The sequence below is a fragment of the Procambarus clarkii genome, chromosome 11, assembly GCF_040958095.1.
Source record: "Procambarus clarkii isolate CNS0578487 chromosome 11, FALCON_Pclarkii_2.0, whole genome shotgun sequence".
NCBI classification, from domain to species: Eukaryota; Metazoa; Arthropoda; class Malacostraca; order Decapoda; family Cambaridae; genus Procambarus; species Procambarus clarkii.
This window is the reverse complement of record NC_091160.1, coordinates 35,739,736-35,757,337: the sequence shown is the minus strand read 5'-3', so window position 1 is coordinate 35,757,337 and position 17,602 is coordinate 35,739,736. Positions and strand designations below refer to the sequence as shown.

The following is a 17,602-nucleotide window of genomic DNA, read 5'->3' as shown; positions in this document are numbered from 1 at the left end:
TCCGCTTACCGTCACTTAACTGTCTAGTGACATTAAGTGGTTAAACTACAGGGGAATGGACGGGGGCCGTCCCCTCCACTCCCCCCCCCTTGCCCCTGTCTGTCTCTGTCTGTCTGTCTCTCTCTCTCTCTCTGTCTCTCTCTCCTCGCTGGTGTTGGGTCCGTCCGTAGCCCCGTCTCGTGGGTCCGTCCGTGGCCCCGTCTCGTGGGTCCGTCCGTGGCCCCGTCTCGTGGGTCCGTCCGTGGCCCCGTCTCGTGGGTCCGTCCGTGGCCCCGTCTCGTGGGTCCGTCCGTGGCCCCGTCTCGTGGGTCCGTCCGTGGCCCCGTCTCGTGGCGCCGTCCGTGGCCCCGTCTCGTGGGTCCGTCCGTGGCCCCGTCTCGTGGGTCCGTCCGTGGCCCCGTCTCGTGGGTCCGTCCGTGGCCCCGTCTCGTGGCGCCGTCCGTGGCCCCGTCTCGTGGGTCCGTCCGTGGCCCCGTCTCGTGGGTCCGTCCGTGGCCCCGTCTCGTGGCGCCGTCCGTGGCCCCGTCTCGTGGGTCCGTCCGTGGCCCCGTCTCGTGGGTCCGTCCGTGGCCCCGTCTCGTGGCGCCGTCCGTGGCCCCGTCTCGTGGCGCCGTCCGTGGGTCCGTCCGTGGCCCCGTCTCGTGGGTCCGTCCGTGGCCCCGTCTCGTGGCGCCGTCCGTGGCCCCGTCTCGTGGCGCCGTCCGTGGCCCCGTCTCGTGGTGCCGTCCGTGTGTGTGTGTGGGGGGGGGTTACCGTCCGTGGCCCCGTCTCGTGGTGCCGTCCGTGTGTGTGGGGGGGGGGTTACCGTCCGTGGCCCCGTCTCGTGGTGCCGTCCGTGTGTGTGTGGGGGGGGGTTACCGTCCGTGGCCCCGTCTCGTGGTGCCGTCCGTGTGTGTGGGGGGGGGGGTTACCGTCCGTGGCCCCGTCTCGTGGTGCCGTCCGTGTGTGTGTGGGGGGGGGGGGGGTTACCGTCCGTGGCCCCGTCTCGTGGTGCCGTCCGTGTGTGTGGGGGGGGGTTACCGTCCGTGGCCCCGTCTCGTGGTGCCGTCCGTGTGTGTGGGGGGGGGGTTACCGTCCGTGGCCCCGTCTCGTGGTGCCGTCCGTGTGTGTGGGGGGGGGTTACCGTCCGTGGCCCCGTCTCGTGGTGCCGTCCGTGTGTGTGTGGGGGGGGGGGTTACCGTCCGTGGCCCCGTCTCGTGGTGCCGTCCGTGTGTGTGGGGGGGGGGGTTACCGTCCGTGGTGGTGGTGGAGACAGTAATCAATAGCGGCCTGGAGGGCCAGCAGCGCCGCCTGTCAGGACGCGGGCGCAGCAAGAGACACACACCTTCACGTGTAGGCAATATGACACCACAACCCCACACACACACACACCTGTCACGCCTGGCCAGGTACACCTGCCTCACCTGCGTGCACCACACACACACCTGTCACGCCTGGCCACGTACACCTGCCTCACCTGCGTGCACCACACACACACCTGTCACGCCTGGCCACGTACACCTGCCTCACCTGCGTGCACCACACACACACCTGTCACGCCTGGCCACGTACACCTGCCTCACCTGCGTGCACCACACACACACCTGTCACGCCTGGCCAGGTACACCTGCCTCACTTGCGTGCACTCATTCCCACGCACACGCACACTCAATGGCTACTAGACTTCAACCGGGACAACTGCAAGGTTATCGACATATAGGACTAATAAACTTCAAATACAGAGATATAAAAGGGTTAAGGGAACTTCCCATATCAGATAAACTTTTCTTGTAAACGTAACTTTTAAATCCAACACGAGAAGCGCTCATGAGCAGAACAGATTGGGCAGCACCGTTCCGGAGTTGAAGGGACTGAGCTATGAAGGCAGGTACCACCACAACCACGACCCCCACCACGACCACCACCACAACCACGACCCCCACCACCACCACAACCACGACCCCCACCACCACCACCACCACCACCACCACCACCACCACCACCACCACCACGAGTGAGTGAGTGAGTGAGTGCACTCACTCACTCACCACCAACTCAATTAGCGTAAGACCGGTGGACAAATTACTCGAGAGACGCTAATTAATCCAATAGTGTTTCAAAAGGGTGAAGACAGCGTCACTCAAAGGGGCGAGGCATGACCCTACTGGTCAACCCTCTCTGAGGCATGACCCTACTGGTCAACCCTCTCTGCTGGTAAGTGGGTGCCTGAGCGCGGCCACTACACTCTCACCGCTGCCACCATTGTAACACTCTCACCGCTGCCACCATTGTAACACTGTCACCGCTGCCACCATTGTAACACTCTCACCGCTGCCACCATTGTAACACTCTCACCGCTGCCACCATTGTAACACTCTCACCGCTGCCACCATTGTAACACTCACTGCTGCCACCATTGTAACACTCTCACCGCTGCCACCATTGTAACACTCTCACCGCTGCCACCATTGTAACACTCTCACCGCTGCCACCATTGTAACACTCTCACCGCTGCCACCATTGTAACACTGTCACCGCTGCCACCATTGTAACACTCTCACCGCTGCCACCATTGTAACACTCTCACCGCTGCCACCATTGTAACACTCTCACCGCTGCCACCATTGTAACACTCTCACCGCTGCCACCATTGTAACACTCTCACCGCTGCCACCATTGTAACACTCTCACCGCTGCCACCATTGTAACACTGTCACCGCTGCCACCATTGTAACACTCTCACCGCTGCCACCATTGTAACACTCTCACCGCTGCCACCATTGTAACACTCTCACCGCTGCCACCATTGTAACACCAGTATAAATATAAACTAATAATAAAATATTAATAAATGTAACACTGCTAAATTTGTACACTAAATATAACAGTGCCACTAATGGTTACACTGAGATATATCCTGAGTAACTGGAACCAAAGGTACACTGCCAAGGAAATGCTACACAGGATTAACTACACTGCCACCATCTGTCTTGTCCATTAACTATATCAAGCAACGAGGCAAGAAACACTGCTTGACTTGGAGAGTACTTTCTATAACTGTCATTAATTATGGCACGATTGTCAGCCCACTATATCCAGAGGCTAAGAGGATTCAACAATTGACACAGACGGGAAGTTTAACACGAGTTTATTGAGAACAAATTATGCTATTCACCACTATAAATCCTACTCTAACACTGGCCAATAGTTAAGTAATTCAGACATGGAACAAAACCCTCAGACATCACACACATTACCTTAATTAAGACCCACTCTCTGCCTCTCAGTCTGGTGGATTCACTCTGTCTCCTGAGGCTCGCCTTGCCGCCTCGCTGGCCTGCAGCCTCACACTACCTCCGACACTCCAGTACTCTCTCTCTCTCCTAAACTATCATACAGGGGTATATATACAACTGAATCAGGAGGGAAACGTTTTACACTATTGTGGGAAAGTCTGGTGTGGACCTGTTCCCAGCTGATTCAGCCTACTCGGGAAAAAGTGTTTTGCACACCTAAGCTGTTGGTCAGCACATCAGGGCGTCAGCTTCCCCTGATGTGCAAAAAAGCAATCAAGATGTTTCATTAAGTTGTTTGCTAAGACCATTACTCATAAACAGGAACAAGCTGACTAGGGAGGAGCCAGATAATATTTCAATTAACTCTAGCTGAATCTGAGGTCACAGGCTGATCTTGTCAGGACGTTCCCATGGTGAGTCATGGGTGTACTCTCCAGGCGTTACAATATACCCCACACTCCATGCCCAGGCTCTATCCCTCAAGCCCTCACTATACCTAACCCCTGTGCTTCCTTAGCTGTCACTCACTCACTCACTCACTCATGGGCGGGAAGAGTGTACAAGGCCGAGGTACTGGCCAGCTGAGACCCGCGATGTAGGTCACTATGCAAAAGCGGTGTTACTAACCACATTTAGAAAGACATTGGAGTTTATCAAGCTATTTACTAATATTAAATACAATAAGCAGATAATATTGCTGCTGTTGTATACACAAGTTAACCCATAGAAAATGTAGCCCATAGTGGAATTCTCCGTCAATAGAAAACGGGTTATCATTGCTACATAGCGCTATAAATTCGCCAGCTATTCTGTTGGGAATTATTCCTAATAGATCAGTCTTTGGACTTTTAACATCATAAAAACATCTCATTTGAATTAACCTAATTATTAGTATTAAAATGGAGTAAATGTGACCATTCTACAACTTATTAATATCTGGACAAAGAGCCAGGACCGAGATTCACGAAGCAGTTACGCAAGCACTTACGAACGTATACATCTTTCCTCAATCTTTGACGGCTTTGGTTACATTTATTAAACAGTTTACAAGCATGAAAACTTGCCAATCAACTGTTGTTATTGTTATAAACAGCCTCCTGGTGCTTCGGAGCTCATTAACTGTTTAAAAGTTGTAAACAAAGCCACCAAAGATTGAGAAAAGGTGTACAGGATCGTAAGTGCTCGCGTAACTGCTTCATGAATCTGGCCCTCAGGGCATCAGTGGTGGTGGGAGGTCAGCCAATGTTTAAGACCATAGTAGCACGAGCGAGTTCAGCTCCTATAATTCTCCCTTGTACAAAGTGTTATGAAGATCAAATTAGTGCTTCTTCCATCATCAACACGCAGTCAACATCCAAACAAGGGAAGTGTCTTACCGAAACCCGTTTAATACCACATTTCTGGCCAGTTAATGTTAGGTAGATATAGAGGTGAGCCGGTTAGCACGAGAGACAACGACTCAACTCCAAGTAAATATTCCTTGGTCCTTATCATATAATATAGAGTATTTTCTCTGATATAGCTGTCATATATAGGATTCCTGCTTTACAGCAAGTGTACTTTTAACAGGTATAGATGAGGAAGCAAGAATTAATCTTGGTACACCACACCAGCAGTGTGGGTGCAGGTGTGGGCCTGCTGGCAGTGGGGGTGCAGGTGTGGGCCTGCTGACAGTGGGGTGCAGGTGTGGGCCTGCTGAAAGAGCTCGGGAGGTGGACAAGTGTTGGTCTGTTAATGAGGAAACTTTGTAGATAGTTTAGAATGTTCTCAAGATGCTTGTGGTAGTCGAGGGCCGGCCGAGGGCTGGCCAAGAGCCTGGCCAAGAGCCTGGCCAAGAGCCTGGCCAAGAGCCTGGCCAAGAGCCTGGCCAGGGCCAAACAAATAAAAACATAGCCAAACAGGAACGCAAGATATTGACGCGAACACAGAGCACAAAACACAGAATATAACAGCAAATTCGCAGGTGTAGGAAGTCCCTCGCAAGTTTCCAATACAAATGAACACAAAAAGCCTCACAGCAACACACTCTCTCACGCGAAGACACTTCCTGTCAGGGGAAATGCGACCGCGAGTAAGATGAAATATTTTACAACATCAAAATAAGCTGTTGAATCTGTCGTAAGCTTTAGAAGGCAGTTGCTGGGAACGACTCGCAAGCCCAGGTGGTGGAGGTGGTACACACACACACACGCACACGCACGCACACACACACACACACACACACACACACACACACACACACACACACACACACACACACACACACACACACACACACACACACACACACACATAGACTCATTCCTCTCAATGTTTGCTGACGACGCCAAAATTATGAGAAGGACTAAGACAGAGGAAGACAGCTTGAGGCTTCAAGAAGACCTGGACAAGCTGCAGGAATGGTCCAACAAATGGTTGTTAGAATTTAACCCAAGCAAATGTAATGTAATGAAGATAGGGGTAGGAAGCACGAGACCTGATACAAGGTATCACTTGGGAGATGAAATACTTCAAGAGTCAGAGAGAGAGAATGACCTGGGGGTTGATATCACGCCAGACCTGTCCCCTGAAGCCCATATCAAGAGGATAACATCAGCGGCATATGCCAGGTTGGCTAACATAAGAACGGCCTTTAGAAACTTGTGTAAGGAATCATTCAGAACTTTGTATACCACATATGTCAGACCAATCCTGGAGTATGCGGCTCCAGCATGGAGTCCATATCTAGTCAAGCATAAGACTAAACTGGAAAAGGTTCAAAGGTTTGCCACCAGACTAGTACCCGAGCTGAGAGGTATGAGCTATGAGGAGAGACTACGGGAATTAAACCTCACGTCACTGGGAGACAGAAGAGTTAGGGGGGACATGATCACCACATAGAAGATTCTCAGAGGAATTGATATGATAGATAAAGACAGACTATTTACCACAAGGGGCACACGCACTAGGGGACACAGGTGGAAACTGAGTGCCCAAATGAGCCACAGAGATATTAGAAAGAACTTTTTTAGTGTCAGAGTGGTTGACAAATGGAATGCATTAGGAAGTGATGTGGTGGAGGCTGACTCCATACACAGTTTCAAGTGTAGATATGATAGAGCCCAGTAGGCTCAGGAACCTGTACACCAGTTGATTGACAGTTGAGAGGCGGGACCAAAGAGCCAAGGCTCAACCCCCGCAAGCACAACTAGGTGAGTACAGACACACACACACACATAGGAAAGGAAGGGAACTATCAGGGGGAAAGCGCCAAGTCATTACGACTATATATAGCACTGGGAAGGGGTCAGTATAAGCATTTGTGATGGGACGGAGGAGGAAAGGAATAGTGCCCAACCACTTGTGGACGGTCGGGGGACTGAACGCCGACCTGCATGAAGCGAGACCGTCGCCCTACCGTCCAGCCCAAGTGGTTGGGACAAAGACAGGAGCGGCGTATGTATAGCAACTGGGCTATATATGTATACAATTTATAGCCTAGTTGTTGGAAGATGGGGGTTTTCATCTTGCCTATTCCAGTACACAGTTTCTGGCAGCACCTTCACACCCCCTTCCCATCCCCCTCGCTACCCCCTCCCCCCTCCCTACCTCCCCCAACCTACCCCACGAACACACATGTATATTACCCCTTACCCAAGACGTCTCATATCTCAAAGTCTTCCTCTGGTGCTATTCTTAGACCGACCTGCTTTCCTTTCCTACCTAGGTGCCCCTACCTTGCCCCCTCACCTACCTTCCCCTCACCCTTACCCCTCCCCTACCTTCCCCTCACCCTTACCCCTTACCCTTCCGTCTCTGACGGCTTCAGTGAGTGACTGTATGTTGACACTGTAACTACAGTCCCTCAGGGCTGTATAACCTGTTTAATGCCATTTATGTAATGGTTAAGACCATTATCTGCGTCTGTAACTCTCACTACCACTCACAGGATGGGTATGGGGTCCACTACCACTCACAGGATGGGTATGGGGTCCACTACCACCCACAGGATGGGTATGGGGGCCACTACCACCCACAGGATGGGTATGGGGGCCACTACCACTCACAGGATGGGTATGGGGGCCACTACCACTCACAGGATGGGTATGGGGGCCACTACCACTCACAGGATGGGTATGGGGTCCACTACCACTCACAGGATGGGTATGGGGTCCACTACCACTCACAGGATGGGTATGGGGGCCACTACCACTCACAGGATGGGTATGGGTGCCACTACCACTCACAGGATGGGTATGGGTGCCACTACCACTCACAGGATGGGTATGGGTGCCACTACCACTCACAGGATGGGTATGGGTGCCACTACCACTCACAGGATGGGTATGGGTGCCACTACCACTCACAGGATGGGTATGGGGTCCACTACCACCCATAGGATGGGTATGGGGACCACTACCACTCACAGGATGGGTATGGGGGCCACTACCACTCACAGGATGGGTATGGGGGCCACTACCACTCACAGGATGGGTATGGGGGCCACTACCACTCACAGGATGGGTATGGGTGCCACTACCACTCACAGGAAGGGTATGGGGTCCACTACCACTCACAGGATGGGTATGGGTGCCACTACCACTCACAGGATGGGTATGGGGTCCACTACCACCCATAGGATGGGTATGGGGACCACTACCACTCACAGGATGGGTATGGGGGGCACTACCACTCACAGGATGGGTATGTGGGGCACTACCACTCACAGGATGGGTATGGGGGGCACTTCCACTCACAGGATGGGTATGGGTGCCACTACCACTCGCAGGATGGGTATGGGGGGCACTACCACTCACAGGATGGCTATGGGTGCCTCTACCACTCACAGGATGGGTATGGGGCCACTACACAGGTCCTATTGACCCACACAAACTCATTCATGCATGTGTCTATCCAACGCTTGAAACACACCATCAATCCAGCGTCTATTACCCAGTGATTTAATCTATTAATCAACAAAATTCATACAATTTATAGCCTATAGTTGGGCGGTTAGCTTGTCTGATAGTAACTTGATCGGTAAGGCTGTTGCTTCCAGCGACCCGCAAGCCCCTCCACATATCCACTACAATCCGGTTGATCCGGGAATTCCTCCAAAACCTGCCAAATCGCTGCTTGTAAACAAGAAAAATGAAGTTTACCCTTGGCACTGGCGGCCATTTTGCATTTTTTAAAACGTCATTCGTTCCAATAAGTTATAAAGTCTGCTTCCTCCGTGGCAGAGAATACAATGTGAGTATGTTGGGTATACTGTGAGTATGCGCGCGGTATGTGGTGCTGGTGCGGGCCCTCAGCGAGGCACTAAGAGGGGGCCAAAGATTGCCCCTGGTTTACGAGGCATAGTTGTGGTGGGCCCCTACGACCACTTGGGGGTCAACCAGGCTGCTGCCGTCGGCACTAAAGTAACAAATTGGTAACTCTTTTTTGGGGGAAATGGCGCCGCTGCCGGCTGCACGACCACTACTACTCACCTGTAGTACCTGGAGTTAGTGCACTCTACTGTCACTATTCTCACTTTCACTCACCTCCACCAAGCTTACGTCGCCATCATTCAAGTCCACTAAGTTTACAACGCCACCACTCAGCTCCACCAAGCTTACGTCAGAAAAAAGGCGCTGAACTTATGAGTCGTGGAAAGGAAGTTCCTGTAAAAACAGTCTAATAGGAGGTACAGTTGTTGTGTTGATTGATTCCTCAGAGGTTGCATGACGTGTCACCTTTCTTTTAATGACGTCTTCAACGTAACCTTTAGAGAAGCCATTATTGACTAGGACCTGCCTTACCCTACAGAGTTCTTCGACGACCTACTTCCAACCAGAGCTGTGGCTGAGAGCACGGTCGACGTAAGCATTGACAACACTCCTCTTGTACCTCTCCGGGCAGTCATTATTGGCATTAAGGCACATTTCTATGTTCGTTTCCTTAGCGTAGACTGTAGTATGAAAGCCAACATTCCTTTCCTGTTACATCTAGAAAGGGCAGCATCCGATCACTCTCCATCTCAACAGTGAAAGTTAACACGGAATTTTGCTCGATGGCCTCCTTCAACTGCTGCAAGCGTCTGACATCAGGTACCTGCATAAATATGTCGTCAACGTACCTGCAGTATATGGCAGGTTTCAAGTCCATGTCAACTAAGTTTTACAGGAACTTCATTTCCATCGCTCATAAAACAGAGGAAAGTGTCCAGAAAGATATTATCAAAAGAAACGTTATCCCCACAGACACAAATCAGAAGATACATTTAACAATTTACTACAAAACCAAGAAGACGGTCAACCTACTCATGAAGAACTCTCCAGACACTAAACAGAACGCCTTGAAAGAGACCAGCATCGTCTATGCCTTCACATGCCCACTTGGGGACTGTCAGCCCCAAAGATCTCAGTATATAGGCAAGACAACAACGTCTCTTTCTAGGCGATTAACAATGCACAAGCAACAGGGCTCCATCAAGGAACATATAATCTCCCTCACACAACCAGACCATCACCAGAGACATCTTAACAAGCAACACAAATAATCGACAGGTATAACAACAGCAGACTCGACATCAGCGAGGCACTACACATCAAAAAGTCAACACCAGCAATCAACAACCAGTTAACACATAACTACATTCTACTCACTTCAAGACCCCGAACCAACACAGAGACACAGTACAAGCAAGAACAAAAGCCATTAATAATAGCCTATTAATATCCATTATGTTTCATCCACTTGTTCATCTCAATCACGTCCTGAGAATATAAGCTCTTGCTAAAACATCGTAAATTTGTCTTTGAAAATGTAAGGAGTACCTTGCGAAACTCTAGGCGTCAGACCAATTGTGAAAATGAACTTTGGAGAGTTAATTTTTCAACTTCCCCTCGACGGCAAAGGAAAAACATTAAAATATATTGAGACGATTCGTGTTAGAATCATTACTCTTACCGCTTCAGTCATTTTCAACAACACATGTTTACAAGAAAGACTGCTACCAAAATATACTAATAATATATACATAAACAAATAAAGGGAAGTGTTTACATCACACAAATTATATTAAGAGTGCCTTTACTTACGTCATACAGGTCATACATAATGCTGGTGTATGACATGAGGGAAGAGTTGTGGCCGGCTGTGTGGAGGCCGGCTGGGTGGAGGCCGGCTGGGTGGAGGCCGGCTGGGTGGAGGCCGGCTGGGTGGAGGCCGGCTGGGTGGAGGCCGGCTGGGTGGAGGCCGGCTGGCTGGCCGGCTGGGTGGAGGCCGGCTGGGTGGAGGCCGGCTGGGTGGAGGCCGGCTGGCTGGCCGGCTGGTAAGACCCGAACCCACTAAATAAGTACCATAACCTTGTGAGCGACCATCTCCTTCACAGTATCCCCCACCACACTTGTAGTTCCTCCCTTTACTGACTCTCTTCTTCTCTTCTATCTTTATCTCAACGTGTCTATGTACTTCCTCTCTCCGCGTATCCTGTGTCCCAACCCCTCTAGTCTCTCCACGAGCTTCCTCTAGTCCTCCAGGTGTGTGACACACTTACAGTCACGAGTAACTTTGTTTACACAACTGACTCTCTCCCTCTCTCGTAACTTTCTCCTCTCTCTCTCTCTTAACTTTCTTAATACACTTTTCTGAAACTGTTGGTACACCCTGTGGTTACAGAGGTCAATATATCACTATACTGTGGGTCAAGAGACAGCACGGGCTGCTATCCTGCTATCCTGCTATCCTGCTATCCTGCTATCCTGCTATCCTGCTATCCTGCTCAAGATAACAAAACGAAATACAAATAATATACAAAAGGTGCTGAAAAAAGCATTAACACATTGATAAAAAAATTGGACAGACTCATAAAAAGTGGGAAAACCATTATAAAAAGGTATAAAACCATTATAAAAAGGTATAAAACCATTATAAAATGGTATAAAACCATTATAAAAAGGTATAAAACCATTATAAAAAGGTATAAAACCATTATAAAATGGTATAAAACCATTATAAAAAGGTATAAAACCATTATAAAATGGTATAAAACCATTATAAAAAGGTATAAAACCATTATAAAATGGTATAAAACCATTATAAAATGGTATAAAACCATTATAAAAAGGTATAAAACCATTATAAAATGGTATAAAACCATTATAAAATGGTATAAAACCATTATAAAAAGATATAAAACCATTATAAAAAGATATAAAACCATTATAAAATGGTATAAAACCATTATAAAAAGGTATAAAACCATTATAAAAAGGTATAAAACCATTATAAAAAGGTATAAAACCATTATAAAATGGTATAAAACCATTATAAAAAGGTATAAAACCATTATAAAAAGGTATAAAACCATTATAAAATGGTATAAAACCATTATAAAAAGGTATAAAACCATTATAAAATGGTATAAAACCATTATAAAAAGGTATAAAACCATTATAAAAAGGTATAAAACCATTATAAAAAGGTATAAAACCATTATAAAATGGTATAAAACCATTATAAAAAGGTATAAAACCATTATAAAATGGTATAAAACCATTATAAAAATAATCACCGGAAGTAAAGTAGTTATTAAAGGAAGTCAAATAATAAAAAAAGCAAGAATTATAATTAAGAAAGAGGAAAAGAATCCTAAAGGAACGACATTGAAGAATATCACTCATAGATAGGAACCAAAGTCAGCCCTCAAGGGTAAACTGGAGCACCAGTCAGCCCTCAAGGGTAAACTGGAGCACCAGTCAGCCCTCAGGGGTAAACTGGAGCACCAGTCAGCCCTCAAGGGTAAACTGGAGCACCAGTCAGCCCTCAAGGGTAAACTGGAGCACCAGTCAGCCCTCAAGGGTAAACTGGAGCACCAGTCAGCCCTCAAGGGTAAACTGGAGCACCAGTCAGCCCTCAGGGGTAAACTGGAGCACCAGTCAGCCCTTAAGGGTAAACTGGAGCACCAGTCAGCCCTCAAGGGTAAACCAAAGTACCAGTCAGCACTCAAGGGTAAACTGGAGCACCAGTCAGCCCTCAAGGGTAAACTGGAGCACCAGTCAGCCCTCAAGGGTAAACCAAAGTACCAGTCAGCACTCAAGGGTAAACTGGAGCACCAGTCAGCCCTCAAGGGTAAACTGGAGCACCAGTCAGCCCTCAAGGGTAAACTGGAGCACCAGTCAGCCCTCAGGGGTAAACTGGAGCACCAGTCAGCCCTCAAGGGTAAACTGGAGCACCAGTCAGCCCTCAGGGGTAAACTGGAGCACCAGTCAGCCCTCAGGGGTAAACTGGAGCACCAGTCAGCCCTCAAGGGTAAACTGGAGCACCAGTCAGCCCTCAGGGGTAAACTGGAGCACCAGTCAGCCCTCAAGGGTAAACTGGAGTACCAGTCAGCCCTCAAGGGTAAACTGGAGCACCAGTCAGCCCTCAAGGGTAAACTGGAGTACCAGTCAGCCCTCAAGGGTAAACTGGAGCACCAGTCAGCCCTCAAGGGTAAACTGGAGCACCAGTCAGCCCTCAGGGGTAAACTGGAGCACCAGTCAGCCCTCAAGGGTAAACTGGAGTACCAGTCAGCCCTCAAGGGTAAACTGGAGCACCAGTCAGCCCTCAAGGGTAAACTGGAGCACCAGTCAGTCCTCAAGGGTAAACTGGAGCACCAGTCAGCCCTCAAGGGTAAACTGGAGCACCAGTCAGCCCTCAAGGGTAAACTGGAGCACCAGTCAGTCCTCAAGGGTAAACTGGAGCACCAGTCAGCCCTCAAGGGTAAACCAAAGTACCAGTCAGCACTCAAAGGTAAACTGGGGCACCAGTCAACCCTCAAGGGTAAACTGGAGCACCAGTCAGCCCTCAAGGGTAAACCAAAGTACCAGTCAGCACTCAAGGGTAAACTGGAGCACCAGTCAACCCTCAAGGGTAAACTGGAGCAGCAGTCAACCCTCAAGGGTAAACCAAAGCACCAGTCAGCCCTCAAGGGTAAACCAAAGCACCAGTCAGCCCTCAAGGGTAAACCAAAGCACCAGTCATCCCTCAAAGGTAAACCAAAGCACCAGTCAGCCCTCAAGGGTAAACCAAAGCACCAGTCAGCCCTCAAGGGTAAACCAAAGCACCAGTCAACCCAGTGGGAAGGAGTAACGGAACTGTGCCCAGCACATGGATTATCGGGGATCGAACGCGGACCTGCAAGTAGCGAGGCTGTACCGATCAGTTAGTGTTCATGAGATGTAAAAGGGAGAGAGAGAGAGAGAGAGAGAGAGAGAGAGAGAGAGAGAGAGAGAGAGAGAGAGAGAGAGAGAGAGAGAGAGAGAGAGAGAGAGAGAGAGGGAGGGAGGGAGGGATGGAGAGAGAGAGAGAGGGAGGGAGAGAGAGAGAGAGAGAGAGAGAGAGAGAGAGAGAGAGAGAGAGAGAGAGAGAGAGAGAGAGAGAGAGAGAGAGAGAGAGAGAGAGAGAGAGAGAGAGAGAGAGAGAGAGAGAGAGAGAGAGAGAGAGAGAGAGAGAGAGAGAGAGAGAGAGAGAGAGAGAGAGAGAGAGAGAGAGAGAGAGAGAGAGAGAGAGAGAGAGAGAGAGAGAGAGAGAGAGAGAGAGAGAGAGAGAGAGAGAGAGAGAGAGAGAGAGAGAGAGAGAGAGAGAGAGAGAGAGAGAGAGAGAGAGAGAGAGAGAGAGAGAGAGAGAGAGAGAGAGAGAGAGAGAGAGAGAGAGAGAGAGAGAGAGAGAGAGAGAGAGAGAGAGAGAGAGAGAGAGAGAGAGAGAGAGAGAGAGAGAGAGAGAGAGAGAGAGAGAGAGAGAGAGAGAGAGAGAGAGAGAGAGAGAGAGAGAGAGAGAGAGAGAGAGAGAGAGAGAGAGAGAGAGAGAGAGAGAGAGAGAGAGAGAGAGAGAGAGAGAGAGAGAGAGAGAGAGAGAGAGAGAGAGAGAGAGAGAGAGAGAGAGAGAGAGAGAGAGAGAGAGAGAGAGAGAGAGAGAGAGAGAGAGAGAGAGAGAGAGCTGGGAGGGGGGGGGGAGAGAAGAGATATTAAACCACTGATTAATGAGTAACAATGAGAGTAACAGAGTAACAATTAATCCAATTGATGGCGTCGAATAAACACAGGAAGTCAAATCGGAGGAGATAAAGCTTTGTGACGGAACACTTTAGCATCGGGCTGGCAGAAACACACTTAGTTTGGCTTATATCCTTTAGGCCAGAAGAGCGGATTTTTCAGCCAAACACAGGACTGACCAGTGAGGGCTGGTCACTGCCCTCTGAGGGGTCAGTGAGGGCTGGTCACTGCCCTCTGAGGGGTCAGTGAGGGCTGGTCACTGCCCTCTGAGGGGTCAGTGAGGGCTGGTCACTGCCCTCTGAGGGGTCAGTGAGGGCTGGTCACTGCCCTCTGAGGGGTCAGTGAGGGCTGGTCACTGCCCTCTGAGGGGTCAGTGAGGGCTGGTCACTGCCCTCTGAGGGGTCAGTGAGGGCTGGTCACTGCCCTCTGAGGGGTCAGTGAGGGCTGGTCACTGCCCTCTGAGGGGTCAGTGAGGGCTGGTCACTGCCCTCTGAGGGCCAACGAGGGCTGGACACCGCCCTCTGAGTGTCAGTGAGGGCTGGTCACTGCCCTCTGAGTGTCAGTGAGGGCTGGTCACTGCCCTCTGAGTGTCAGTGAGGGCTGGACACTGCCCTCTGAGTGTCAGTGAGGGCTGGTCACTGCCCTCTGAGTGTCAGTGAGGGCTGGTCACTGCCCTCTGAGTGTCAGTGAGGGCTGGACACTGCCCTCTGAGTGTCAGTGAGGGCTGGACACTGCCCTCTGAGTGTCAGTGAGGGCTGGTCACTGCCCTCTGAGTGTCAGTGAGGGCTGGTCACTGCCCTCTGAGTGTCAGTGAGGGCTGGACACTGCCCTCTGAGTGTCAGTGAGGGCTGGTCACTGCCCTCTGAGTGTCAGTGAGGGCTGGTCACTGCCCTCTGAGTGTCAGTGAGGGCTGGACACTGCCCTCTGAGTGTCAGTGAGGGCTGGTCACTGCCCTCTGAGTGCCAGTGAGGGCTGGTCACTGCCCTCTGAGTGTCAGTGAGGGCTGGTCACTGCCCTCTGAGTGTCAGTGAGGGCTGGTCACTGCCCTCTGAGTGTCAGTGAGGGCTGGTCACTGCCCTCTGAGGGCCAACAAGGGCTGGACACTGCCCTCTGAGGGGTAAGGTCGGTCGTGTTGATGTGAGGAGACTTAAAGGAGCACACACACACACACACCACCGCCGCCACAGTAACTCAGGGCGCGGAGAGCCGCTAAATACAACATTCCGAACACATTCCGAACACATTCTGAACACATAAGTGTCCGCTGCTAACCTCTCTCTCTCACACCCCTCCTCCTCTCGGAGCCTGGGGTGTGTGCCACAGAGGTGCCCCTCACTAGGGTCACCTGAGTGCCTGTAGTGGCACCCTTGCTGACTCCTCCACCACGACAGAATGTTTGAGGGGTGCGGGAGGTGGCGCCTCTTGGCAGTGGCACTGGTGCTGGACCTGCGCGCACTGGCACTCTCTCAGGACTGGCACTCTCTCAGGCCTGGCACTCTCTCTCAGGGCTGGCAGTCGTACGCAGCAGCAGCCGCCACCCGTGGCACCACACCCGATAGAGGGGTTAGGAGCATGGTGGCACTGCTATTGAGCAGTGCCTTCCAGCGAATAGCCTGCGTGCCATATTGAGGGCTGGGGGGGGGGGTGATGTGAGTATCTCAGGTGTGTGTGGTGGGGGGGGAGAGAAGGGGTGTCGGGTGCACCACATGTGTCACCATTAAAGGCAGATATGCCGCTCCAGATTACTACTATATTTAGGCAAGCGAGGGGTGGGGGGGAGGGGGGGGGGTTGAAAGACATAGTTGAGCAGTTACAGGTGTGTGTGTGCAGGTGTGTAGTGTGGCGAGGGTTGAGTACTGGCACTCTGGTCACCTGCCACGGGTGTACTCTCGCTACTTCTTCACTCATGGAGTACTTTAGTACTCACCCCAAGTCCACCATAACTGTTCTATTGTACTCACACAAACCTGACTCCAAGATCACTCAACACATGATCAAGACATACAAAATACTTAAGAGGATTGACAGATGTAGAAATGGGAGAAGTGTTCACAATTGAAGCCAAGAGAACAAGAGGTCCTGGGGCCAGATTCACGAAGCAGTTACGCAAGTACTTACGAACCTGTACATCTTTCCTCAATCTTTGACGGCTTTGGTTACATTTATTAAACAGTTTACAAGCATGAAAACTTGCCAATCAACTGTTGTTATTGTTATAAACAGCCTCCTGGTGCTTCGGAGCTCATTAACTGTTTAATAATTGTAAACAAAGCCGCCAAAGATTGTGAAACGATGTACAGGTTCGTAAGTGCTTGCGTAACTGCTTCGTGAATCGAGCAAGCTCTATTAATCAATTAAAAAGTGGTTTCCATAAGGAACTAGATCAGAAGTCATTAGGCAAACGACGGTTGGAAAGGAGGCGGGGTCCAAGAGCTAAAGCTCGATCCTGCAGGCTTGTATATCAAGATATGTTAGAAGCAGTTAGGGTGATATACTTCATATACCAAATCACCCGAACTTAACCTAATCGAAGACCCATCAATAGAAAACGGAATATTACGTCAATTAATGACTTTTTAATCCATCTGTTTTTGGTCGTAGGGGATGATTAATAGGTCAAAATGGCAGGTACTACCCTGGGGCCAGATTCACGAAGCAGTTACGCAAGCACTTACGAACCTGTACACCTTTTCTCAATCTTTGGCGGCTTTGGTTACAATTATTAAACAGTTAATGAGCTCGGAAGCACCAGGAGGCTGTTTATAACAATAACAACAGTTGAATGGCAAGTTTTCATGCTTGTAAACTGTTTAATAAATGTAACCAAAGCCGTCAAAGATTGAGGAAAGATGGACACGTTCGTAAGTGCTTGCGTAACTGCTTCGTGAATCTGGCCCCCCTGAGCGGGTATGTCGCCACAGAAAACGGCGTGCCTGTACAGAACTACCACAGTGACGAGGCTAACAGCTTCGCTAACGGTATAACGGTACTTAAGGGGCTAGCCGGTCGGCCGAGCGGACAGCACGCTGAACTTGTGATCCTGTGGTCCTGGGTTCGATCCCAGGCGTCGGCGAGAAACAATGGGCAGAGTTTCTTTCACCCTATGCCCCCCCTGTTACCTAGCAGTAAAATAGGTACCTGGGTGTTAGTCAGCTGTCACGGGCTGCTTCCTGGGGGTGGAGGCCTGGTCGAGGACCGGACCGCGGGGACACTAAAAAGCCCCGAAATCATCTCAAGATAACCTCAAGATAGCATGAGCCGCGTCACCCATCCAGTGAGTGTACACAACGCCTTGGAAGCATGTACAACACCCTCCCCCCCCACCCATCC

The 17,602-nt window shown here is 50.3% G+C and overlaps 1 protein-coding gene across 1 annotated transcript in view; it reads right to left on the bottom strand.

The window, feature by feature from the left end:
• The window catches only part of LOC123758288 (uncharacterized), a 296,794-nt gene that overhangs the window by 252,397 nt on the left and 26,795 nt on the right, over window positions 1-17,602 (bottom strand). The window contains exon 3 of the mRNA XM_069323039.1: window positions 10,340-10,588. Coding sequence (XP_069179140.1) covers window positions 10,340-10,588 — 249 coding nt within the window. The remainder of the gene's footprint in view (window positions 1-10,339; window positions 10,589-17,602) is intronic.